Consider the following 27920-nt stretch of genomic DNA (forward strand, 5'->3'; position numbering starts at 1 on the left):
GCTTATTCACTGGTTTTTGTATCTTCACACGACCTAGTTGTACTGCTAGACTTCCAGACTTAAAAATATTTAACAAAACAAAACAAAAAAAGCACTTTATAAAGGAAGAATAAAAACTTTCTTCTTTCTGCCAGATGTATGGCAGGATGGATTTACCAGAAGTGTGTCCCACACACCCACTTTCCATCAGCACCCAGCTTTGAACATCTCACTGATTTTCAAGACCCCTTTTACTTCTTTGGGATCCAAGATCAGTACCACATGTCACACAAGGTGATTTGGTTGTTTTGTAGCAGACCATCACCAAGGATTTGTGCTGATCATCCCTAAATAAATACCATGCCCTGCATCTTATATCACACAGCACCCAGATGACAGTTCAAACAAGTATTAAACAACCTTCTGAAAGTTTTGGAAGTCCACCCCAGGAATGGAAAAATCAGCTTGGCTTACTTCAAGTATTAGTTCTCTTTTAAAGAAAAACTTTCAAAAGAGCAAGCAAAACGATTTATACAGTGTAGAAAAACATCTATAAAGCCCATGCTTAATAGCCAAGGGTGGGGGTGAGGGAAGAGCTAACATTATGAAGAGATAAAAGAGCATTTTGAATCAATGACAGTAACGTGCCAGGAATGTAAAACAGAAATAGTGACAATGCAGTTAACGAATTATAAAATTTATGTGGAATACTAATATTTGAAAACACTACTGGGAAATTTCAGTCACTTCTGAAGTTTGATTTTGAGGATATGCACGACAGTACAGGATTTCAGGAATAACGTGACGGGCTACATACATTTTCTATGAGTAAATTTTATTACTCAACAACAACAATAATAAAAACAATTTAATAAGTGTACCCGTAATTAATAGTGCAAGAAATAATATCCCTCTTCATGAAGACACTGTATGCCTTTTTTTTTAATTTTCTGTATAAATGCTACTTTCATTGATTTTATAACCTTCCTAGACAAGACAGAAAAAAGATCCATATATGCATGCATACCCTGTGCTATGACAAAACTTAATTTGCATTCCAAACAAACTCTATCCCTGATTAGCAAAATATTCTAACTACACAGCTCATCTTGAAAAGCTATCATCTAACACTTTATTATTTGCCAGTTACAAATAACATGCTTGTTGCTATAGGTAATGTTGAAACAAGACTTGACCCACTAGTTTTCCCTTTTGCTTACATCTTCCTATTGCTTTATATATTTTATGTTTTAACTATGAAGAGACCTGTACAAAGAAAAAAGAACCCTAGTCCCCAAACCCTTCAGTTCTGGAACTTGCTGTTTCTTACTGAACTAGTTCCTTTCCTTTCCTGGTATTCTCTAACATAGCAGGGATTTGCCTGCAGTACAGATGTAATTTGAAGAGCCAGCTATATTACATGAGTGCTTGTTTTGCCAATCGTTGGTCAGAGCAGATACAGAGAACTGCAGTAAGTAGCAATACCAACAGACCAGCTCCTGAAAAGAATCTTGCTACGTCTCAACCCAGAGACACAAAAATAGATCTAATTTTAATTCAGAGAGTCTAGCTAACTGCGTAACATACTGAAACCGGGATACAGATCTAAATCTGTGAATAAAATTCCAAATGTCAAAAGAATCATCATTTTCCAGATTATAATTTCTAAAAATATTAGCTCATTTGCATTTCTTAAGCTGCGTCCTAAAACACTCTTTTTAGTACCCTATCTTAAAAAAGTATGATATTCCCAAAGATAGAGATAGTTTACAGATACAGCACTAGAGGACTGTGCCCTTAAATAAATAAGGATATTTTAGTAGTGCTCCTCCTGGTGGCAACTTTAATTTTTGTTACTACTTTTATTTTTCCTGAATGTTCTTGCTGACCCCGCTGGTTTCTGTAAGTTATATTTTACCTTTCCTGAGAAGTACCTTACTTGGAAAGTAAAGTTTTTTCATCCAATATTCTCTTTTTTGTTGTATTTTAGAAGTGCCAAAGGTGTTTGTTTATGAGTGTTTCTTTCAGTACAGCACTACAGTGCCTGACTTAGTCATGACATCCTGCTGCTTCTCCTACTGAAGGCTACAAATGAAGCATCTCTAACACACGGGCAAATCTCTGACTTTAAAACACAGTAACATCCGATTTACAGGTTTGCTTGCCTAGTATTAACATCCGCATGCTAAACTTACTAAAGTTGAAAGCAGAAGTGAAAAAACATTTTCCTGAAGTTTCAATTCTTGTTTTAGAAGTGGGGGGGGAAAAAAAAAAAAAAGAAAAGAGTAATGGCCAGAAATATGATCAAATATGAAACGGATTCATAAGTGAACCATTTTCATATCTTCTGCTTCATTAAAAATACAGAGTTTTTAGTTCTTGAGTCAAATCAAGTATCGGGATTTTTTCAAAGAACAGCATTTTATTTTCCAATCCAAGAGTGACAAAAGTCTTTGTCTTACTATTAGCTCCCAGCAGAGAACAGTTATCATCCAGTATCTAGAAGACTGGGAATCACATAAGCCAACCTCGGTACTAACAGGGTAGTGGCCCCAAAAATGGAAGCACACAACAATTTTGATCAGCAGTGTTTTCTCTAGATCAGGAATGATATAATGAAAGAGAGCAATATCGAGTTTTTTCAGGGCCTGTGCCTACAAAAAAGTGATCAATTTTTTGAAGTAAGCCCAGTTGCTTCCAGATTTGTCATCCCAGTATTTCTCACAAATATGAGATTTAGCTAATACTGCAGAAAAGCAGAGTGGACCTGAAAAAGTAACAGGATATTTTTTTATAAAATTATGTAAGTGCATGTTTATATGACAGATGAAAGTGATTCCTTGAACAAATTATGATTCATACTTTAGAGTTCATAAATATTGATGTAGAACTTCTGATCTGTTATTAAAACAGGTAAACTCCCTGATTAAATAAAAAACAAACATAATATCAATTTTAACGAGGAAAGAATATAAGGTCTTAAAGCTGAAGTGTCATGTTCTCATATTGTTTACAAAAACAGATCCAAAAATCAAGTAATAGAAACAGCTAGCTATGGTTTTAAACTGTCTGCCATTCTCTTGTGTACAAGTGACAAGCATCAAACTTTTATTTCTAATTTGCCAGTACACAGCAACTGGAAGTGTGCACAAGCACGACAGCTAACATCTCTTGAGATGCTAAAGAGATTACAATCAACCACAGAAACTCCGAACAACATTATACCCCAAAGAAAGAATAAGTAAAAGATTGCCAATATCCTGCAACCTTATGGGACTAATTCTTTGGATCTCTTTATCTACCAAAGTAAGTTAGAAGATTAACAAAGCAAACCCTTAAAGCACAAAAACATAATCATGAAGACTCGATTACCAGGAGAGCAAACTCAAGAACAATTCAGTAGCAATGTGCAAGACTCGAAAAATATGTTTTTTACATAGAAGATAGCATCAACACACAAGAAAAGTATTCACAGAAGAGATGAGCTTGCATATCATATGTGAACCTACATTAGAATATAATCAAATGAGAAGTGATTAAGATTCATTGATTTTTCCTGTTGTGTTTTTAAGATTCGTATGGGGAAAAAAAGGTTGAAGACTAGTTAAAAAAAAAAAAAAGACAAGGAAATGTAGCAGCTTGCCTTTGAAATCTCTTTAGCTGTGGTTTGTGTGAATAAAAAAACACTAGATGGCACCAAAGACAGCGACTAGACTGCAAGACATTAAAGGAAGATTTACATGCTGGCAAAATTTAGTATCCTGTAAAATAATTTCATTTACTATTAACACCTCATCATCACCCTTGAAAAACGTGGCTGTAGTCGCAGTTATCTTTTTGTAAAAGCACTATAGTAGCTACATAAATACATACTACAGTTTGGGCAAGAACAAGGATTTTTAAAAGTTCCTAACACCTATAAAGCCCAGCTACAACCTGAGTACATGCTTAGTACTGAGCACACACATAAGTTATCAGCAAAACATATCAGCAAAAACACAAAGACTTGACTTTCAGCACACGCTCAGATCCCAGCAAATTCCAAGAGACCTATACATTCAGACTAAATTTAGCCATGAAACAACATTTAAACTTATTTTCTACACACTTTTAACTGACAAACCTAGTGACAATGACTTGTTGCTTACACCTACCACACTGTTTAGTCATCCTTTTGGCTCTAAATTGCTGAGGACTTGAACAATATGCTCCTGAACAGCTGTTGGTACCCCTTGGATAGGTGTATTTCAATGGACAAAATAACCTCTAGGTATTTCTTACTTAATTTCAGGACACTTAGAGGACTGTAGTCAAGATCAATTGCTACATATAACACATGTCCTTTGACTTAAGAGGAAAAATGCTATGAGAACAGGAAGTTTTAACATTATATTTGTCCTGCAAAGCTACATATATTATCTATAGGTAGATAAATAGATGTAACATATCATACACACAAGCACATACACACAAAGATGCATGAAAGTAAATATAAAAACCTCTAAAAATACAGTCTGGTGTATCAGATTTAAGATACAAAATAACTTAAATGACTCAGTAGTCTTTTAAAACAATGATTTAAAGACTATAAACATATAAAAAGGATATAAACATATAAAGGAATAAGAACAACAATTATTTCCTAAGGTCTCAAAAGGCAGAAGATGTTTCATAACTAATATATGATTAATCAAATGAACTTTTGAATGAATAAGCCTTAACATAGGAATAACTGATAACTGGCAGTTGTCTAAGTCTCTGGTAGTTGCCAGCTGATAACTAAGAAAAAAGCAAACATTGCTTACTGGAGCAGTAATTATTTGAGTACCCTAAAATAATTAAACATTCCTCACATAATAGAGACATTAAAATGCAAAAGAAAACATACAGGAAGAGCTGCTTATTAGCTCATTCCTTTAAAGATCCACAGAAATAAATATTTAGATGTGTTTCCTGCGAGCTGCCAGGCAACAAGTCGGTTTGCATTCCCACAATACAGCTGCCCAACCTCAGAACCAAACTCACACCACACTTCAAAAAACGCACACGAGAAGAGATTGGTCATGTTTAGCAATGCCTAAACTAACATTTAAACTTTGATATTGGGATTAACCTTCTGTAGAATACACCACTTGCAATTTTTGCTTAATTAAAAAAATCTGTACAATTACCTCAGCACCTATCAAAACATGTCAGTTTGTCAGAACGCATTCTCATCACACAAGCAGCTCTTGTAACAGGCATGAAGTCCATTCAGAGCACGCTATTTTTAATGATATTATATATCTCTGGAAGGATATAGACATAAAGACTGTATTTAAACACAGCCGTTTATTTACGGCTGTATACTATACGGTTTTGAAGAGCAGAAAATATTTTCATTGTGATTGACAACTTCCTGTACTACAAAGCATTCACAGCAAGTGGTAAATCCAAGAAGTAGAAAGTGGTTTTGGTGATGTGACTCTTCCTCACTTGAAGGATAACAAACTGAATTGATCCTGAAAATTAAGTACTTAATTGTGAAATCATAAATCATAAAGGTTGGAAGAGACCTCCACCAAGATCATCTGGCCCAACCATCCCCCCCCCACCAATGTCACCCACTGAACCGTGTCCCTAAGCACCATGTCCAACCTTTCCTTGAACACCCCCAGGGCAATTTTTCACAATCACCCATCCCTTCTCATTCCACTTGGTCAGGTGTCCATTACAATACATACGTAACTGAGAGGGAATTAAATGTACATACACATATGCAAATACAGTAGTTAGAGCTAAATCCTGTTTCCTAACTAAAAGAACATCACACTACAGATATTTTATGCCTTCCTTCCTGAGGGGTCCCAACACCCGTAGCAGTGAGCAATTAGCACAACTGCTCGAGCTTCGCATAGGAAATTCTTGGGGTTTCAGAGCAATAAATTCAAGCCCCAGATAGGTTAACTCAAACCATTCTTTTTCAATAGTTATATGGACTCAAGTCACTGCCCATGAGAGACCTTTAACACCGATAGACTGTCTGCTTACCATTAACACCAACACTTGCCCTTGCTCCTAGGAGTTACTACACGCACATTCCTCAGGCCTGAGTCTGCCTTAGCACCTCCAGGTTAGGCCTTCACAGCCGTATCACTGGGACAAATCCACTTTTAAGGTATTGTTTTGCAGAATTTATGTGCTATGTGGCTGCTACCTTCCAACTGAACAGTGATTCCGATTCCACATACAATCTGAAAACATTTGTAGATACTAAAAGATGAGGAAATAGACTTGTAACTTCCCATCACTACTGCTACACGAAGAATAGGCAGGGACTGCCACAGCTTGTCGTAGAACCGCAGCCATCAGTGCACGTTGGCTAATCAAAACCTATGCTATCATTTGAGCTGCTTGATCATGCAAACAGCACACAAGACCACCTGTATTTTTCAGGATTGTGGTTTCCTAAAACCACCTGTGGCCTCCTTCATTGATATCTGCCTAGTAAGCTTTAAAAACTAAAATCTGCACTGTCCAGAATTTCACTTGATTAGGGCCTCACACCTACATGATGCTCCAGTCTTCTAACATGCATCGCGTTGCACTGTGAACACACGAATAACACACGTTCAGCAAAAATGGTACAGACAACTTCTCCAGTTAAATAAAAAAATGTAATAGCTTGTCCCGCTGTTCAGCACAATTTCTTATTTTTGTGCTTTCAGCTGTTCAGAATCTTTAACAAGTGCAACTGAAGATGTTGGTGTCATCTCTCAAAGCCATCTGGAATTTCTTACAACGATGTGTTGCACTAAAATTCAGTGGCAAGATTTGGGAAGTCAGTGTCACAACTGAGTGATTATTAAAACCATTTTTTAACAAGATGAGTCATGCATTGTGACAGTATGAAAACTATTTGCAGGTCACTACCTAACATGGACTTTTGACTAACTGTATTTGTCAATAAAGAAATCCCTCCTCCTCACCTCACCATCAGCAATCTGTCTTTTACTCACCTATAACTTCACTTTTTCTATGAAATTAAGCATTTCCAAACTTTTTTCAGTCAAGGCTTACCAAACATTACAAAATGGATATAGACATATGTTTACTGATAGCAAAGATCATGCCTGCTGACAAATATCATATTAACAATTTTAACAGAAATAAAATTACATCCTAATCACAGCTTTACAATCCTTACCACAGATTATTTTTAGAATCATAAAACCATACAAAGACATAAGGAATATATCTCTCAACAGCACAGAAGAACTTAAACCAAAATATTTAACAAAGCAGGATTAAAAACTCTTTTTACTAATCTTTTGGTAAATGCAAACTTTTGAAAAACGATTCAATATAAATCTTATAGCAAAAATACCTGGATACCCTTTCATTTATTACATGGTATTTTTGCTGTAGTAAATAGCTTATGGTAGCTTTTAAGTTTTCTCTGATAATCTGATGAAGCTAAAGAGGAAAAAGGCACAAAACCTCTCCAGAATAATTACCACCCAGAAATAATGAAATTTATTTATCCATCAATGGGAGGAAGGGGGGGGTGAAGAAATCATCATTGACAAGTGTCATTTCCCAGTCTGCCAGCAGCACCAGCTATTACGTCCTTTTTGTTTGCTCCACTTACTATGGTATCTTCTTTTTACATTTGCATGTGGTCTTCTATGTCTGAAACTTTCCCCAAGCTCAAAGGAGATCTGTTCCTTCCCCTACTGAAGTTTACAAGAATGACACAGACTAACTCCAAAAAAAAAACAAAAAAACAAGACATTGTATCTACCACGAGCAATGCTGACTTTTGCTGGAAAACTACACAGTTAAGCTCACAATCACACTACCCTGGTAAAGCAAACACATCTTATGAATTACGGTAGCTTCAAAAGCATACAAAGGTCTGTAATAAACATAAGGTAGCCTCATTTACCTTAGCCCACAATGAATTTGACTTCAGACTATTTGTGTAGCCTAGTCTGCTGCTGTATGTCTCTCCACTTCTGTGTTTCATTATGATAAAGTCATACTTCAGTTTTCATTTTTCAACTGCCTTCCTTTTCTGAGCTGATGAGGACCCCTTTGTGGCCTTCTCCCGTTCTGTCATCTCATTCTGTCCTCAGAAGTCAACTCCACCTCAAATTGGTCTCTTCCATGACTCACTTAACAAGTGAGCTAACAAATTCAAAGTGAATGCCTTTATCATTTCCTCAGGTCCCCTGCTACTACTGGCAGGATTGACCCCAGCCCTCTGCAAGACTGCCATTACTGTCCTTTAAAACTCCTCTACAGCATGATCCTGAAAGAAGATGGAGCAAGGCAAGCTAATGCCAGAGCTTCCCATGCTAACTAATCTGCATCTCCTTGTCCGTTCTTCCCTGTTATCCACTCCAGTCTTCTGCCTTATACTTAAGACCAATTTCTTTCAAGCAGATGCTGTCCTCTGGTTCAGAGTATGATGATGCTCATGCACTGGCGGATGACTACAGTCCCTAGAAATTCTGATACAATCAATAAAAAAAGATAAACTTCACATTTCATAGACTACAAAACAACTGCACTTATTTTTAACAAACAGCTATTTCTGTCTCAACCCTGATTACCAAAGATATTTGTAATTTTCAAGATCTGATGCACCTCTCACACGTAACGACAAGCAGGGTCTTACTGTCTTTTTAAACTTATAATCTATCACTTCACCGAACAACAGAAGTACATGGTAAAACTCCTATCTAGTGCGACATAACAGAGGCAGCAGAATACTACTCAAACCCTATATTTGAGGTGTCCTTATGCTAAACATTGGGGTTCATCAATAAAGCATCAACAATGCCCAAATGTTTGAGGTCCACAATTCATAAGGCAACAGTAGGGAGGAAAGCGTGCTAGTAATGACATCAGCTTTTAACATCTGTAATAATCAGTCTCTTCAGATGTCAACTATTCTATATATTAAGTAATGAACATCAACACCGCATGTCAAGTCACACATCTCACAAGTAGCATTTCCTAACGTAGAAAAATAATTCCCAACCTTCCCTGGTTGATTTATTACTAAGCAAATACTATCCAGAGTAAACCAACTTTAAAAAAGACAAGCTATATATATATTCTTAGAATATACCCTTCGAACAACCAGACATCCAGCAAACAGAAGACCATACTATAAATTAGGATATGAAATACTGCACGGTATTTGTTTTAAAAGTATTCCCACATATAGATCATCAGCTAACACTCCATAATACATAAAGATCCTATGATTTGGGATAGGGCAGAGTGCATTGCTATCCCGCTCTCTTTTGTTTACTCAAAGCTGTAAGATTTCTACTGACATTCCAGTCTCCATCTTTTCTCTGTGTTATTCCTCAATGACCTTGGCTCTCATTGTGTGTGTGGCAATAGGCTTCTTTGAAGCACATAGTGCTGCATTGCATAAGACTGACCTAAAATAAATCATGTAGGGAGAGAAATAATGCTAGGAACACTGGCTTATTTCCAACACTGCCAAATAATTACAAATACAATCTATTTACCACATGACCTGCTTCTCACCTCAAACATATGCTAACAGCAGCATCTGAGGAATGAAATGTTTTTGCCATTTTCACTTTATACGCACAACTTGATTTAAACTGTATTGTAATACGTACTTATTGTGCTTCATAAATAACTATTTTGTGTATTAGACGTTACAAAAAAGCTAAGTAGTCTGAACTTCTGAAAATTATAGCATTTTCCTAAAAGCCCACGTGTGAATATGGGACCCCAACAGTATTTATTTTTTTAATGTTAGTCTGAACAGCTGAAGTTGACATGGTTTCTTTTCCCACCTCCTAAAACTTACTAGGGCACCACATGAAATAGTGCTGAAAGGTGGCTCATACAGCATTACTCACAGAAGCATTATTCATTATGAATAAGAGTAGAACACTCAGACCTCACAGGCTAAAGAACTGGTAGAAACAGTAAAGAAAAGTATTTGAACATATAAGGACAAGAAGCAGGCAAAAAAGAACAGTAACTTATCTATAAAATATGGATGGTTATAGGGGGAAAAAAAAAAATCACAGACCGAGTTTTCTTCCTCCTCTTCTAGTTCCCTCTGCTGTTCCTCATGTCGCTTTGCCTTTATCTCCATAGCTTCAGTGATCAGGTCCCTTAAAATTGAAACAGGCTTTGCATTCTTTATAAATGTGTGCTAGAAAAAAAAAAAGAAATTATATAACATCATTACAACAGATAGGATTCAGATTTAATTGCAAGTGTTATTCAACACCACAGACATCAGTGATAAATGTGATAAACTTCACATCACACAGTAATTAAAATCTGCGCTAACACAACTTGCGATAACTTTTAGCTGCTTCCTAACTAAGATTTTACTTTTACTTACCTTATATTAAAAAAAAAATAAAAAAGAAAAAACAACAAGCCTTGGGAAATGTAATCATAAAACAACTGCTTTATAGTTAAGGACATAATTGTCCAAAGGAAATGTGCATTAAGTAGTAAATAAATAGAGTGGTGATTGTCTGACATAGAAAAACAAACTTTTTCAGATATTCAGTTACAGCATTTAATTAATCTTAACAAGCTGACAGCATAAATTAGTGGCTGTAAGCTGAGCAACTGTGGCTGTTGCTTACTTCAACAAACCTGTACTTTAATATGTCATAAAACATTTCTTCATCTAGGATGCTGAAATGTAGAACAAGCAAAACAAAATACATTACTTTTAGCAGGAAGACTAATTCTAATTCAAGGCCATTTAAAGCAACAGTTCCTCCTTTAAGACAACCTGTGGACAATACCATTTACATTCATTTTACTCTCTAGTAAACACCTGCTGTTAGTAATACCCTGGTTTTGTACCATCATATGAAAATGCAATCAAGGCAAAAAGTAGCTCTGCAAGCTTCAGAAATGTCCTGTTAAACATTAAAAAATTGTTCCGTGAAGAACTGACGAATCCAGTTGTCCTGTACCTATTTACCTATCTTCTCCTTTGATATATTAATCCAATTACCCTCCTTTTTCCTCCGTGACCTTTCCCCACAAGCAGTGCTTTCGTTCCTGCTCATATCCTTTCAACACGCCCACAGCACCTCCAGCTCCATCGCGCACGCTCCACGGTCCAGCTGGGGAAGAGGCAACACCTACGTGTGATGAACGCAGCACTTGGTTCTCCGGCCAGTAAGTATTTGGAAAGAGTAGCACTGACGCTTTTGTGTTACTTGTGTGCACTAATGCAAGTCTCTTTTATCCAGATGCCAGCCATCAGTTAACCACATGAAATTCTAATCTTTAAGGTCTCAAATACTGTCATCATACTAAAAAATCACAAAGTTCCAATTTTTACTGTCCTTCCACTCTACATGGTGTTCTCACAGTGTGAAAAATAAAACACTTCATACCATGACTTATAAATTTACTAAGTTATTACTGGAAACTACTTTGAAAATTTTTTACGTTATTCCTTGTAGAGGAGTTGACTAATTTAAATTTTAAAAAGACCAACTTCCAACTTAAAGAATAAATAAATCTATCACAATTGTCTTAAAAGCAGAAGTTTCAGAAAATCAGATTCTTATATAGACTGGTAAAGAAAATCAAGAATAATATTTACCAATAGCAGTGAAAAGTGTAAAGGAAGAAGCTTAATGAATTGGTAATCAGGAAAGTAAAAGGAGTAACATTTTTCACTTGTCTCGTTAGCTATGAAAGCTTATTTACAAGAATTTTTAGATTCCATTTCCATCATCAAGAACCTATTATAGTTTTTCTAGAAATTGACACATCTTGTTTTTTTGTTAATGCTGGGTTCCCCCCCCCCCAGTTCATTACCTTTGTTTTACAACACACAGACAGGCATGTTTTCCCTTAGTTATTTGAAGGCTGACTATGGCAGCACTGAAGGCAGGGGATAACACAAATAAAGGGCCAAAGGAAGAAACTTGTCTTCACGTTTTCTCTGTCCCCCATGCACCAACATGTGCAGCCCTTGTAAAATGATGTAGATTTCACAATACTTAGTCTTCCTTGATAGATCAGTCCCTCCTGTTTCGTTTCTGTACTTCTTAGAAATTTATCTGTTTCATTTATACCTCAGTGCCAAAATAAAACAACTGTTAAATTTCCAAGCACTAAGCAGCTCAGCAAGTGACCTGGCGCACAGGTCCACGCTGCCTATTGCGGCTCCAATTTAAAAACTGGGGTAAGTCAGTCCAAGAACAACCTTCTTATACTGTCCATCTGCATCAGACCATTCTAGGGCACAGAACAACCTGTCTTGTTTAATTTGACATAACCAAAAGGGCAGATTGAGTATACTCCATGGGTGGTCCACACTGAGGGGTCACCTGGGCTCAGTTCCTTTACTTAACACGTGCCTAAACCCTGAGATCTACTGAAGGCCTTTACCCAGCAAACAAGAATACAATTTTAATAGCACGAACCAGCCCTAAACAGTATAATAAACAATTTATTGTTTAGAAGCAACAAAGGAAAAATAAAATGATACAGGAGCTGAAGGAAAAGGCCAAGAAATAGAAAAGAAATAAGGCATAATAGCTAAAATAAGGCTTGCTCTTAGAAATTTTCAGTTCTGATTTAAAACCAGAGGGGAAAAAAACACCATAAAACTTGCATTTCCTCAGAAACTTAAATACTGACCTGTAGCAGCTGTGTTGCTGTAGCTCTTTGTTCGGGATTTTTCACTAAACATTTCTTCACAAAATCTGTGAATTCATCAGACCAGAGCTCTGGCTTCCGAAAGGTTGGAGGAGGATTTGTAGGAATCATAAAAATAGCCTAGATAAAAAGCAAACAATAGCAAGTTAAACAAAACACATTATCGCAGCACTGAAGCCAAGGAAATAAATTGCTTTATCCACCTTCCTTATCAGGTTAAGAATCTGGAAAACAAATTTTAAGTAGGCTAGGATTTCCACTCAGATTGAGATTCAGGAAGCAAATCCATCTGCTACTAATGTAGCTACTTCCCATTAGATTTTTCTATTTAAACTGTATCCCACTGAGCACATCACTCTCCATTTTATCTATTGTTTATCAGTCTCGAGAGATGATTTTGTTCTTTTGAAATTTCTTCGTAGAAATAATGGTACTGCTCATTTAAACAGACACAAGAAAGTCACTGTGAAAAGCCAAGTTCACCTTCTCATCTCTTAGCTACATTTCATTTTATATGAGAAATGCTCAGGAGAGTTGGTAGGACTACTATTTGCTTCTGCATTCATTATTATTTGGTTGTAATTTTAAAACTTGTTTTTCCTAATATGCTTTTGAAACAAGTGCTGTAAGACCTAAGGCCTAAACGATGACAAAAATAATCAAGTAACTTGCCTATTAGCAATTAGATTTTACTTGAAAGTGAAAAGGCAACATTTTACCTACAAATAAAATTCCACACTGCTGAGAACCATACCCACATTCTTCAATTAGAAAAAAAAGATTCATTTTATATGTATATATAAATGTGTGTGTGCATGTGTGTATATATATATAAAGAAATCTCAAAGCTAGATAAATTGTACCATTTGTTTTATGACAGACCACTGTAAGATAACTGGAAATTCTGAACTTCCATATGTAATACCAAATGCATACAGCATCACTTCAGAAGATTTACATGTGACAACAAGACACCTATTGAAAACCAGGTCTACTGACAGAAATGAACATTTTCTCCTCCTCCTAACAGCAGGCATAGTTTTGTCACGTTTTCAAAAGTGAAAGGAAGTAGAAGTTTTGTAAGCCTGCAGTCCTTCATATGTTTCTCTCTACAAGCATAGACAGAATTACATACTCAGTGGAAAAGTGAAAAGTGCAAAAAAATTAAATATGCATACCACTAACATAGTAGAGGCAGCAGAAGCTTCAAACCATTTGAAACATGGGGAGAAGGAAGAGAAAGCTTCCCAATATTGTATCCATAGCTTCCTGAGAAGCTTGACTGGTCTTCAAAGAGGGTTTAACTTTTTCAAAATCCTTTTTCTAAAATTCTTCACATATGCTGAAGAAAGGCAGGACCCATACAGAATGATACACTTATTTATTGTATCTTGATAAATTATTTCAGTATCGAATACTTTATTTCAATTCAAATACTTAAACACGTACAAAACTTATTTCACTATCTAACACTGCCTAATACAAACATTACAGGACCAAATCTAGGCATTTTATGTAATAAATTAAGATGTATGCTACAATAGCTTCATATTGTCAGTGGACAGCCTTGCCAAGCCGGTGAGCGAACTCAGAAGAAGCAGCACTCTATTACCTTGCCACTGGCCATAATTACTTACTCATGATCCAAGACTGCCAGTACAAATGAAGTGCTTCTGGTAAAGCAGCGTAGAACAAATTCAGCTGCTCCTGTCCTTGAAAGTAATGATTCCTCTGAACTCTGAGCTGATGATTTTAATCTTATCTATAGCTACTTGTAACAGCTAGCTCTGCTAGCTGTTCAGTAGCTATTGAAAGCACACAGCCATGACAGAGAACTGGTGACTTCTGTTTGTGGGGTGTCAAAATGTATACCTCCTATTTGACAATAAACATTGACCTGTCTCAGCATATAAGAAGAGAGTAGCTCTGGAGTTGTATCAAGCTCAAATGTGCAGAAAGTTTTCCAGGAAACTATTTTGACCAACTATACAGCAGCAAACTATAACAAAGAACTGACTTCTTAATGCCTTACAAAAGGACAATGACAAGTCAGAAATAATGAATCATTCTTTTATGGCAAGCAATAAAAGTCTCAAGGGGAGATACTCAAAGCTAGAGTCCTAAGATGACATTTATGCTTTGTACATTTGCTGAAGTGCCTACTTCAGAAACATGTATACTTATTTAATGCTTAAACTGCAGACTTTTTAAAAATCTCAATATGTGATATGAGCTGTTATCTAAAAAAAACTGGATTGCATTAAAATTTTGTAATACAAGAAAGCATAGAAACTAGTTCTTCCAAATGCGTAGTCCAACATGCTAATTAGATCATGCACTTGCTCGTGCGAACTTCCCTCATTGTTCCCTTTTCTTAACTAGCCTGAAATGTTGGATGTCACCTTCAATTCCACCTTGCCCCTTTACTTCCTAATACTGGCTTGCATGCTTCTGTGCATAAAAGTTAAGCTCCCTTTCTCCTTCAAAACAATCCACAATTTAGCTTCTCTTTTCTTCCGTTTCTTTCCAAGGAACTTGCAGAGCAATCACCAGAGAATTATAAAACTAGTCCCAGACCTCCTGGAATAAAACCAAAATTCTTATCTAACAGGAATTTAATCCTTACTTTGTGCTTTCACTTCTTGTCAAATGCAGCTTTTCTATCCTAACAGAACTCCACCCTATTTTCAAATAAAAGACATTTCACTTCTTTCTTACATTCTTCTTTCATCTTATACTATGTTTCTCTGCTTCTTTTGCTCTCCTAAAGTGTTACCTGTAGCAATTTCTTGCTTCCGTTCCACCTATAATTTTCTCTAAAAGTTTCCTACAGCTATTATTAGTTAGGTACTTAATGCTCTAAATAAATAGATAGATTCCACCGCTGTGGCACCAGCTAGCACTTAAGGCATCCTTCCATCCACCTTAGAGCCACTCCTGGCAGCACCACAGCACCAACTGCAGGACGACACATCAGAGGAAATTGTTCCACAGACAGGGCTCTGACATACTAATCACAGAATCATCTAGGTTGGAACAGACCTCCAAGATCACCTAGTCCAACCTCTGACCTAACACTAACAAGACCTCCACTAAACCATATCACTAAGCTCTAAATCTAAACGTCTTTTAAAGACCTCCAGGAACAGTGACCGAATCACTTCCCTGGGCAGCCTATTCCAATGCCTCACAACCCTTTCTGTGAAGAAAGGAACAGGGTTAATTCTTCTCTCTCCCACATTCAACATCGCTTTCCACATTGCCCTGTGTACCTGAGGCAGGCTGGCAAGCCTTACTCAAGTAAGGGATCAAATATTGTCAAGGCAGTGGGATTGAAGAAGTCTCAATCTTCAGTTTTAACCATTTAGTCATCCTTTAAATAAATCTCTAAGCTGTGAGACATCAAAACTCAGGCCTTAGGGACCATGACAGCTTTACCTGTGTTTGTCTTTGCCTGTCTAACAGAGACCCGATGCTCTATTTGTCCTGAACTACCCTTGCCACTCCTAAGCCTCGAGCACAACTCTTTTCTGCATCGTCTTTAACATGGAGCTCTGAGACAAGTTCTACGCCCCTCAGGGAAACCAGATGAATACAATATATACAACAATATAATATATGACAAGAGAATAGGGCCAGAGGGGCATTGGAAGTGCTGTGCTGAAGAGACGAGACATCATCTAGGGCAGCTTTCAGTGGCCAGCTCTGGGCACTAGGCAACGTAACCCAGTTTCTACCAGAGCCACTGCCCAGCTTACTCTGGAAGCACTTATCTGCCCACTAACCAGCTGCTGCAGTTAAGCTGAATGTTGGACAGCGGGCCGAGTCTCTAGAGAGAGCAGAAACGAGCGAGTCAGCATATAATTTTCTTTTTATTATTCTTAAAGGGCCCAGCATTTTAAAATAAAGCCAGGCTGCAAACATTTCATTGGTGAAGGTTCTCTTATGGACAATTTTTATTGGCGTGAAAGTGTAACGAGATGAATTAGGCAATGCCAAAAGAAAAATGATATCGTCATACATTGCATTTGGAATTCCCTACTCAGAAAATCCTCGCAGCTCGTTCCTCCCGCCAGTCAGTTAGGGTAATCCATCTGTATTTCACACAGCCCAAAACCACATTAAGTCATCAACAGTAACTGATCTACCAATTGTGGTAGACGTACTTTTTTTTTAAAAAAAAAAAAAAAAAGCTCATAGAATAACTTCTCTATCACTTACTTCAGTGACTTGTAATAAAGGCTTTTGATTTCCTGTTACTGTTATTTGCTCTATTTCATTTATGCTACTGAAGAATAAGCAAACATTTTTAGATTGCAGTAATTTTATCATTTTCGTGCTGTGAAGCAGCATAGCTAGCATCTGCAGTGATGCTTTTTTATTTATTTATTCATTTAATTTTTAAGAAACAGGGTAAGGATAGGATACAAGACATCCACTGATGGTTTGTGAATCCATAGTTTTGGGCACCACAATTATACATGGTTATCAATCACCTGCACAAAGTAGACTCTAACATACATTTAAACACAGCAGCACACTTCAGATCACAAAATACTACTGAAGGCAGAGAAGAGGATTATGTATACTAAACAGTGCAACATTTTATTGGTTTTAGAAACAAATGATCAGCTGGAAAAAAAACTTGTGATTTATGTCCTAGAACTTGTTTCCCCTCTTGAACAGGCTTCAAAAAGGCTACCAAAACATGACTAATTATACAATTCAACAACTGCCTAGAAATGAAGCAACAGCATGGACAAGAAGGGAGAGGTAGCTGCAGGTCCTATGTGGGTTTTTCTTTGCTCAGCTTTTCTATTTGTTTTGGCAAAAACTCGGCAACAGTGAAAAACAAGTTTACTGAACAACCCATTGTGTGTTTAACAACAAGGAAGTTGGTTCCTGTTCCGTTTCAGTGTAAGTTTAATTTAATTATTAGAAGCATCCTAATTACTACCTTCCTTCAGCCCACAAACGCAGTTTGTGGAGACCTAGCATACTCATCCTCTTTTGCCCAGAATTACAAATAGGTCTTGTTCCTAGATAGATGATCCAAAGAGATTTTCAGTATCCCCACATTTTGATAAAATCCCTAACTGGAATCTGAATGTGTGATTGATTTCAAGTGTTTGAAAAGCTTATGTTTGTGTGTCACTGCAGTACCCCATAGCAATTTTTTTAATTTTTCTTTTCCTCAGCCATGTACCAATCCCCATTTACTCAATTACACACACACCCTCCCCTGAGCACTGCTATTTATTGACCTCAGTGGCAACAGAGCAGCATGAACTAGAGGTTGAGATGAACTACTCAAATCAAAACTGTGCATCCAGTGGCCCGTGCAATGTCATTTTCTTCATTTTCACTGCCTCTCCTACTTCAAACTGATGTTGCTTGAAGAATTACACTGAAGAAAAGTACACACTTCAGTTTTGCACAAGAAAAGCTGAATAACAATTTACCCTGAATTAAAGAGCAGAGAAATGCTAAAGCTTTCAAGTAAATATTATTTTCTTAATTTATCAGTAACACTTTTCCAAAACTGTGTCATAAAAAACATTTTCTGAATGTATCTTCAGATATCAGATATCAGTGGATAACCACTCCAGACTGATCCAGCCACCCAAATGACAACTGCTTCTTCAATACCTTAGCCAAAAAACACACTCTTGTTTTAAGCTATCAAAGATGATGTTCTCCATTTACAAATATATATTCTTCTCAGTAAAGTTACTTGGAGCATATCAATAAAAAAAAACAGTTCCCTATCAAAATCAGAATTAGCCATGATGATCGTTGATTAGGGCATGGTGGTATACATATTTAAAAAATCATTTCACAAAATTAGCATATGTTCGCATATTCACCTCCACCCCGAAAGCTGACGTGTAGATGGCCCCGCTATGCAGGACATCAATAACTTGAGAGAGCGAGACCTTCACCCAGGTCCCCTACTTGCTTCTGAATTCTTTAACCATTGTCTTTGCTGGACAGCAAAATGGAACCAAGACCACAGCCTGAAGATGCCAACAGTTTATTGAGGTTTGGGGTTTTTTTTTTTTCCTAGAAACACAGCAGGACTTGCAAAAATTAAGCTATTATACATCTGAATACCAGCTCATTAAGCCTCTCCCTCAAGAAGCTATTAGCCACAAATTAATAACAGCTACATGACTGTAGTAGCAACGCTTTTGGTATTTTGAGACACTTGTGTCTCCACAGAGCTAAACAGACAGAGCGCTTGCCACCTGCCAGCCTGTCCCAGTGACAATCCGAGGAGCAGATGCATCAGTCAGACCTCCTGGGAATACCCTTCATAGGCTCATCAAGTCAAGGTAGCCCCTGAAGGTCCAAGTGGAAGTAAATCCTGGAGGTTCAGCCCCAGTTTCCCCTGCTGGCTCAGGCTGTGCCACTCTATGTTGTGACTCCATGTCCCTGTTCTACAGACACAACTGTGCCCACCCTGAGCTCAACGCCACATGCGGCCTAGCACCTTCATGCCATTCCTGACTTCCAGCAGGGTAGAGAACACCTCCTAGGATATCACGTTATCGTTATTTGCAGGTCCTTGCTGTGAAATATCAACTGTTATTCTGGATTTTGTTGCTAGCCGTTTATCATGATTTTTCTTAGCTTGTCAAACTCTTGCCCGTGTTCACTCTGGGCCTGCAGCCTGAAGCAGACAGACAGGAGCTAACATGCTACACTGTGCTGGGATCTTGCTGGTTGAGTTTTCCAACACCTTACATTTTCTTAATAGTATCTTTTGAGGTCTCATTTGCTCTGCTGAACTGGCTGAAAACTGATAAAGCAAGAAAAAAGCACTATAAATAAAATGGGAGGACTGTTACTAATGTGTGACATTTCAGAGTACTAATACATGAATTGGTCCACCTACCAAACACAAAGTATACAGTAAATTATCTTTCAGTCAACATTAATAATGAAGTATCAAAAGAAAAATGTTTTGAAATCCCATCTGAAATAAACAGCAGTTAAATTCTTCTGAAAGCCTGATCATCTTGACGGAAGGGAAAGTTCTCCGCTTTCACAAAACTTGAAAAAGGGACAGTGCAAAACTTTTTAAAAAAATAAATACTTTCAGCAAGACTGCAATTCCAACATTAAGCAAGAACTTGAAGATTTCTACCACTATTCATTCAAAAAGTCACTTTCTTCACAGAGTTAGCACTGGCAATTCATCAAACTGAAGAAGAAACTCGGAACAGGGTGCTGGCATACCTGCCTGCTTCTCCAAGCTCCCAGTGAAGCAGAGGTAGAATTACGAACACAGCCCTCAAGCATGTGAGGGGTAGGTGGAGATTTAGTCCAGAGACCTTTTGGACAAACAATAATACAGAATTTTTAATACTAATGGTGGGAAATACAACATACGGAACACACGTAACATTTATATTCACCACCACATAGAACATTCAACAGCTACACACAGTGAAAACAATATTCCATTTATTTTATGAAAACATGACAGACACCTCACATATTAACACCAGTAGCATTATTAATACAAACAAAAAATGAAAACTCTGAGGGGAAAAAGAAAAGGAAGAACACACCACAGCTGTTACCGGTGGTTTAAAAGCCGTTCACTGGAATGGCTTCTCTGGAAAGATGACCTTTGCTGTTCAAAGCAAAGTATGATGCATTTAAGATGTAAAGCAATAAAGTAATAAACGCCGCGAAAAGACAGATAATGAAAAGAATAATCACATGATTAACAACAAAGATGGGTTACTGAAAGATAAGACACACATTGACCCGTATATTTATTATTGCTAGTAAGTTCATAACATTTTGACAGCGTTACAATAGGTCAAGAATGTAAAGATACCAATCTCAAACATTTCGCAATAGCAGGTGCAATTGTACACCCGCTGAAGAGAATCAACCTTCACCTTGATAACATCATCACACAACAGCAGCTGCAAAAGACTCACATCTAAAATGAATTCTTTCTACTTGAAGGTGACACTTAAAAAAATTTGCTTTCAGTTTCAAAAGAATACTACAGATAATTTGTTTGGTGACAACTTGACATAGTCACCATTGTCAAAACCACAGGTTAATCCAGACCAGGGGTTAGTTCTTTTGTTTGTAAACAAGCTCGCTCATACAAGCAATTTTTATTTTTTTTTTTTGAAGTTATGACATGTCATGGGATTTAAGTTTTAGCATATCCTGAGACAAACCTGCATCAGCGTGCTTGAAAGGCAGCATTTATTACACTGGCTGTTATCCAATTAGCAGTAACAAGAGGAAGTTCCCACTGCTAATTCATATAAAGGACTGTGCCACCTACGTACGTGCCCATTATTCAAATCCTTTTTTCTGCTGAGTAATAAAAATATTTATTACCACCAATCTTTTCCCAGAAATATCCCCTCAGCTTACTGTCCAACTGCCAGTTAACTCTCTAATTTATCCAGGGTTTTTGCTGTCGTTCTTTTTTGTTGTTTTTGTTTTTAATTTTTGATCTCTCTTAAATTACCACTTTTACTATCCAAAGAGATCTGGAAGCAACTCAATGAAGTACTTAACTAGGTTGTATGCCAAGAAACAACTTTGTTTATCTCCAATAGCCTTATTTTGTTGCTGGATTATTCTTCTTATTCTCCCTTCAAGTCCAGCAGACCTACCCAGGTCTTTTCTCCAGGCAATGTAGTTAAATATTTCCCCACGATACGGGGAAGTTTTCATGACTTTTGCCTGCAGGTTTTTCAGCCATTATCTTGTCCCAGCTTTCCATCTTGTATTTTAAAATGGCATAGTTAAAGATTTTTTCCATCCAATTCAGCAGGGCTCATTTTCCTGAACCTAACTCTTCAGTACAAAATATTCGTGAAATCTGCCCTTTACATGAATTTCATCCTCCCATTTCCTTTCTTTTTTAGAGAAGTAACGTTACGTTTCCATTTCACCTGCAATGCTACAAACTCACTGAAGTCAGTGAAGTTGCAACAGAAGAAACAGCAATCTGACCCTCAGTGTTCTCCCCTGCAATGTAAGATAGCAAGTCTGTAAAGCAGTGCAATAGATGTCTTTTCAAAGCTTGTAGAAATGAAAAAGAAAGCCTCAAAATATCCATAATCTAATGAAGGTTTCTGACTACGCACTAACACTTGGTTGTGGTTTTTCGTTTGTTTGTTTTTAAGTAAACCAAATTACACAACTTTTAAAGTGAAGACATTCACTGAAAACACAGTCATTCCAAGCTACTCAAGATTTTTTCCTTAAACTACCCCAGGCATCTAGAGGTTTTGGATATATATTAAAAACACCACGTAAAGGATTTTTCAGAGAAATATAATTGTGAATAATTCAAAAATAAGTACAAAACCACGTAACTACTTAACATTTTATAGATTTTTTTTTATTGACACATTTTACTGAAAGATCACATCACCAGTAATTATAAGTCCACACATTTTTGCAGCGTGCAGGACAAAAAAAACTCACGGTGATTTAAAATAATAACAATAATACATCGAACACTACCACAAAACACGACAAAAAAAGCCTGCAAGTCATGCAAAAGCCCTCAGGAGTTTCAATCACCTGAAAGAAGCTGAAGCAGTCAGACATTGTCTATGAAAGGATTTGATAGCATGTCCAACAATTCCACTCACCAAAAGAAAAACTCAGAATGAGCCACAAATTAATTTATTATCATTCTGAGAAGTACACTGTCTCAACACTGACCATGCAAGACACACTTAACTAGCAGCAGAAGGAGGGAGGATGTACATGTTTTTAGAGGTCTTTTCAAGGGTGGGAAGAGGGGTTTGGTAGGTTGGGTTTTGTTGTTGTGTTCCCCACCCCCACCCCCCTTTTCCTCTTTTTTTCTTTAAGGCAGGACAAAAGAAACGGGCATTAAACAAGTTGCCTCTAGATTGAAAGAAATATCTCATGCAGTGGTCTAACCTAATTCAATTTTTACTTGATGAAGACTCGTAAAAGAATGTATTTTTAAATATAGTGTATTGGAACAAACTTCCTTTTGATCATGTCAAGCGTCACCAGCTCTTCGTGAGAAAATCAGTGTAACAGAGACCGAGCCAACTCCACCTCAGAGCAGGCAATTCTGGGTCCTACCATAACTTTAGCTTCATTTAAGAGACTCTCAGATCAGATTCTCCGTGAGGGCAGACCTTACTCAAGAGCCAGACAACTCACTGCCTAAAGGATATTTCACAGGCACACCAGTGTCCAGGAAACCAAAGAGCAAGAAGGTGCCTTCATGAGTTCTGGGTACCTCTCTTGGATAGAAGCATCTTGCTACCACTTAAATTCCAATTTGCACAGAATCTGAGAGGTCTAAGAACATGAGTACGGAACACGAACAAGTAGTATTTTTCAGCATTGAACCTGAACATCTTGTTTCTTATCAGTCACAAAACATGGGAATTGTTCTCAAAGTACAAGAGACTAAATCCAGGGAATATTCTTTCGATTAATTTGTTCTTGTTTCACTATAGTTTCCTTCTACTGCTGATTCAGTAGTATTTTGAAGTTCACAGACATAGTGGTGTATTGCATATAATGCATTGCCTTAAAGGCATTACATCAATTCTGTTATCCAGACTAAGAAACTTACTTTCCATCCAAGAAAACCACAACAATATAGTTTACTTTAATAACAGAATCTTTTCTTTTCTTCCCACAGTCTTTTCGATAGTTTCCCAGAAAATGAGGCAGTGATTACATCCAGAAATACATTAACATTCACTAAGACATGAAGTGGAAAAACTGCATTTGCAGTTTTATTTACTAATAGAGGAGTCAAAAAGTGAGTAACTTATATTTGTGAGAAAAAGCTGCAGTAAATTGGCTGGCCAGTAAACGTGAAACTTCTGCCATAACCACACACAGTAGTAACAACAGAAGACATTCAAGAAATATGCAGTAGTTGTTCTTTGTTTAAGACACGTTAGACCTCCAGCAGTAGTATTGTGTTCAGTTTTAAGGCATCACACTTTTGGAGAGATGCGCACCAGCTGAACATGGTCCAAAAGAGAGCCACTAGAATGCTTAGATATTTAAAAAAACCACAATCTGCAAGTAAAGCTTGAACGAATTAGGATTGCTTAGACTAAAGAGGAGGTGACTATAGTGTGAAACATGATAATGTCTCCAACATGTTAAATGCCACTTTAAAGGGGGAAAAACAATATTCTTCAAGTCTGTAAGGAACAGAACAAAGAGCTAATGAGTTAAAGTTTCAGCAAAGAATATTCAGATTAGAAAGTAGGAAAGTTTTAAATTAACTGAAATTAACTGTATTCTACCAAAAAATCACACACAAAACAGCTTCAGAATGGCACAATGAAAATTTGTGCATGTGATTGGAAAATCTTTGCCACCACCACCTTCCCATTCGCCCTGTGTCCACACAAACCATCCGTATACACTCCCTAAATGTTCACACAACAAAGCCTGAAGAGACATGCTATTTTCCCCACATCTAACTTACAAATTCAGCAGAATGGTGCATTACACAACGATGAAATGAAAGTCTTCGCAACACTCCATATGCAACTAGTCCTTCAGATTGTTTTCTCTCCCTGGAACAGCTCCTTGGCTTCTGATTATACATCAATTACATAAGGACCTAGATCTAAGAATCAATACTTCAAGAAGTTACACATAACACAGAAGAAAGCAGTCATTGAAACTAGCCATGTCACAACCAGTAGAGAACCTTGCTAGAAAAATGACCTGCACACTGTGACTGTGAAAGCTACAGTGGCTGACTGCTCACGGGGATCTCCAAAGGTGATGTTGTTAACAGCAAAGGAAGATCATCGTGTTAGAGCAACCCACGTAGGCAAACAATGACCACACCCGACAGAAGAAACATAAAACACTAAGGAGCAATTCTTGAAACAACATTTGCTGTTTCCTACTATTTCTTTCACGAATGACAACCAACAGGTGTTTGGGATCGGTTTTTGCTTTATCACAAGCAGAAATGACTCATTCATTTGCAGTGTTCCAACTACGAACAAAAATAGAACTACAAGATTCCAGATATTAAACACCCACAATCCACTGAAATAATGGAAGCGTCTAATTAATTACAGAAGATTTTGTAGTCTATGACTGGAACACTAGTAACTGAACACTACCTAGTAGTAATACTACTAGTAGTCATGTTACTACTAGTAAGTGAACACTACCTCCTTATGTCTCAAAGCTCCATCTTCCTTCAAGTAAAGGCGGAAAGCACCTTCTCCTGTCTGTGGACCACTGACACACAGTACTGGGAGAACACAAGACTCAGAAGTGTGGTTTTCCCAGATACTAGGTATGTACAGAGAACACCATTATCCTCCTTACCTATTGGGGAGAACATTGGAACTCTTAGCTAGTTTCACAGAAATACCATTTACACTGTGGCCGTTTAATTTAATTTTTACATTAGTGTAAATGTTATCTACATCCTTTTCTGTAAGGGAATGCAGTTGCTAGTGCATAGAATCACAGAATCACAAAATGGCTGAGGTTGGAAGGGACCTCTGAAGATCATCCAGCCCAACCCCCCTGCTGAGCAGGATCACCTAGAGCACACTGCACAGGATGGCATCCATGCAGGTTTTGAGTTCCCCCCCCCTACTCTGTAGGCCATGATACAGATACAAGCTGTAGGAGGCCTAACGAAGTACAATCTGGACATTTGAATCACCAAATGAGAAGTAGAATCACCAAATGATAGTAGAAGTAGAATCAAGACAATATTACTTACACAATGACGCTCATCTTACATTTTAAAGTATCACCTTTTAAAGCCAAACTGAATAATACAACTAAAAGAGCAAAGTCAAAGTTAAAAATTCAAATATACAATTGGAACTGATACTTGATGGCACTTGGTTATTTTGGATGCAAGCATTGCTCTCTGAAACAGAGAGCAGAAAGTATGAACCCTGTAACAACAATCAAAATTGATACTACCAAATCAGTCACAACAGAGGTAAAATAAAACACCAAATCCTAGACAGTAATCAAAAAAATTATCTTTCTGAAATGGCAATGCCTCTGATGAAATTTGCATTGGTAACGACTGATCATGATTTAATAACTCACAGACAACACAACCTAAGGAAGATTCTTCCAGAGGGGCCAAAGTTCCAAAGAGAAAACATACACACAAAATCCAAATGCCATTTTTTATTTCTAAGAGGTAAGCCACTAACAGGTAAAATGAACTGTGAGCCAAAAGTTGGCTCCCCATATTTTCAGTTTTATTTATCAAACTGAAAAAATCTTTCCAACTTTCTCTTTTCCTGTATAAGACCAAAACTATGAGATGTTCTGTTTGTATTACAATTACACTAATTCAATGCAGGTCACTTGCTTTTTACTGAGTCCAGATGACATTTAGTAAACTAAACATTGGCCAATTAGCTTAAAAAAAGGGGGAGGGGGGCTGATTGCCGCTGGGTAGGTCATACAGTGGCTACAGAATACAATTGCTTGAATTACATTTTGACTAACATCAAAACATAGAACCGAAGCTAAAAACTACTTATTTTTCCTGCACGCCTTCTGGATTTCTCACATTTGGATGTACTCATTTAAAAGCCATCTCTTCCTGCTCCCCCAGTAGGTGATAGACAGGAACAGACTCACCAGAAGTTTGCTGTTTCCTCTTTCTCTACTCATTTTTTTTAATGCATTTTTAATATTATAAAAACTACAAACAATGTAGTTTCCACTTTATTTTTAATATCCCAAGTGGCTAACTAACCTTTTCAAGCCTGCTCATTTGAACTTACCGCAATAAAAAAGAAAAACATAGCCCTGGAGGTTTGGTGAACACTAAAAATAATAATTGTCTAAGCCTCTTCTATTTCTGCAATAACATTTGTATTCTTAAATCAACCTGAACTGACATGTAATTAGCCATACAATAACCTTTACTGATAATGCAGAGAAACTAGTTCCAGAGGGGTAGGAAAATCCTCAAGCTTATCTCCAAAAAGCAAATAAACAATATGTCTTTGTTAATGTCTTATTCATGATCAAAGGCAGAGATTATTCTGACAAAACCACTAGCTATAAAATAACTAAAACCTGCACTACTAAATAAAACACCAAAGTTAGACCTACTGTAACTGACTGTAAATCTATCAATGCTATTGTTTCTACCCATTTCTGAATTTGACATGCTTTTTTCAAAAGTTTTACACTTCTGGAATAGTAGTATCAACTGTTAAAAGTAACAAGTATTTAAAAATAGTAGCCCAGTTAGTAGCTTATTCTACTCTGCACTGAATGATGCAAGTTTGTTATTATTTGCAACATCTCAAGGCATTTCTACCCATCTTTACTTTCTCCCAACATGACCCACTCACTTTTTAACAAACTTCACCCAATACAGAAAGCAGACCATGGTGCAATACGCACTAATTAGATGCCATTATGCCATTACTGATCTCCAAGCCTGGTCATTATCTTCACAATACTCTACATCCTAAGGGAAATAACAGAGTTCAAGCAGATAAACTCCTTAGTTGCATGCACATGTCGTCACTCTACAGTACTAAAAAAAGTGAATTAAGAAAGATTTGTAAGAATTTAATCAAGAAAAATTTCAAAAATTTTAAAAGTAAAATTTTGAAGCCAGAAGAATACAGACACTGAGACAGAAGGTTTGTAGTAGGAGGAACTGACCTCCAAATTTCTTTGCTTAAACCAAGTTTTAAACAAATATGAAGGGAGAATAAAAAAATGCAAAGCAGGCATTTATTAAGACTCCCAAAGTATTTAACCTAGAATATTTCATTTCAGCAGTGACAAAGTTTTATAGGTTTTGGTTCTGATCCAGGTTTTGGTGTTGTACTGCCTTGTCCAAACACTCTTATTAATCACATTTTCTTAACTTTTCTAAGGGTCTCTTCTAGCCTGTTGCATTTTGTTCCATTCAAAGATGCTTATCATAGCTGCCATAAGTGACTGACAGTAAGGAGAAAAAAATCGAAAGCAGAGCTCCATTACTGTAGGTACAAACAGAAATAACATTCCTTCACAAACAGCTTAGGGAACAAAAATTTACAACCTATGTTACTGGAAAAATTTCAGTTCAGCAATGCGGCTGTTGTAATCACTCAAGTATGCAAACAATACAGCAATGGCTGAACCAGTGACTAGAAACACTGATATCATATAAATGGGCCATATCATACCCTTAATTCCTAGCAGCTTGTCCCAGGTTTCTACAAAAAGGCCTCAAG

At 37.0% G+C, this 27920-nt stretch overlaps 1 protein-coding gene across 1 annotated transcript in view; it reads right to left on the reverse strand.

Moving 5' to 3' along the window:
* Positions 1-27920, reverse strand: part of STK3 (serine/threonine kinase 3) — a 141317-nt gene that overhangs the window by 62807 nt on the left and 50590 nt on the right. Inside the window, exons 7-8 of the mRNA XM_080583193.1 lie at positions 12649-12786; positions 10049-10174 (exon numbers count right to left, since the gene is read on the reverse strand). Coding sequence (XP_080439319.1) covers positions 10049-10174; positions 12649-12786 — 264 coding nt within the window. The remainder of the gene's footprint in view (positions 1-10048; positions 10175-12648; positions 12787-27920) is intronic.

Source organism: Anser brachyrhynchus (genome assembly GCF_964034855.1).
Source record: "Anser brachyrhynchus genome assembly, chromosome: 2".
NCBI classification, from domain to species: domain Eukaryota; kingdom Metazoa; phylum Chordata; class Aves; order Anseriformes; family Anatidae; genus Anser; species Anser brachyrhynchus.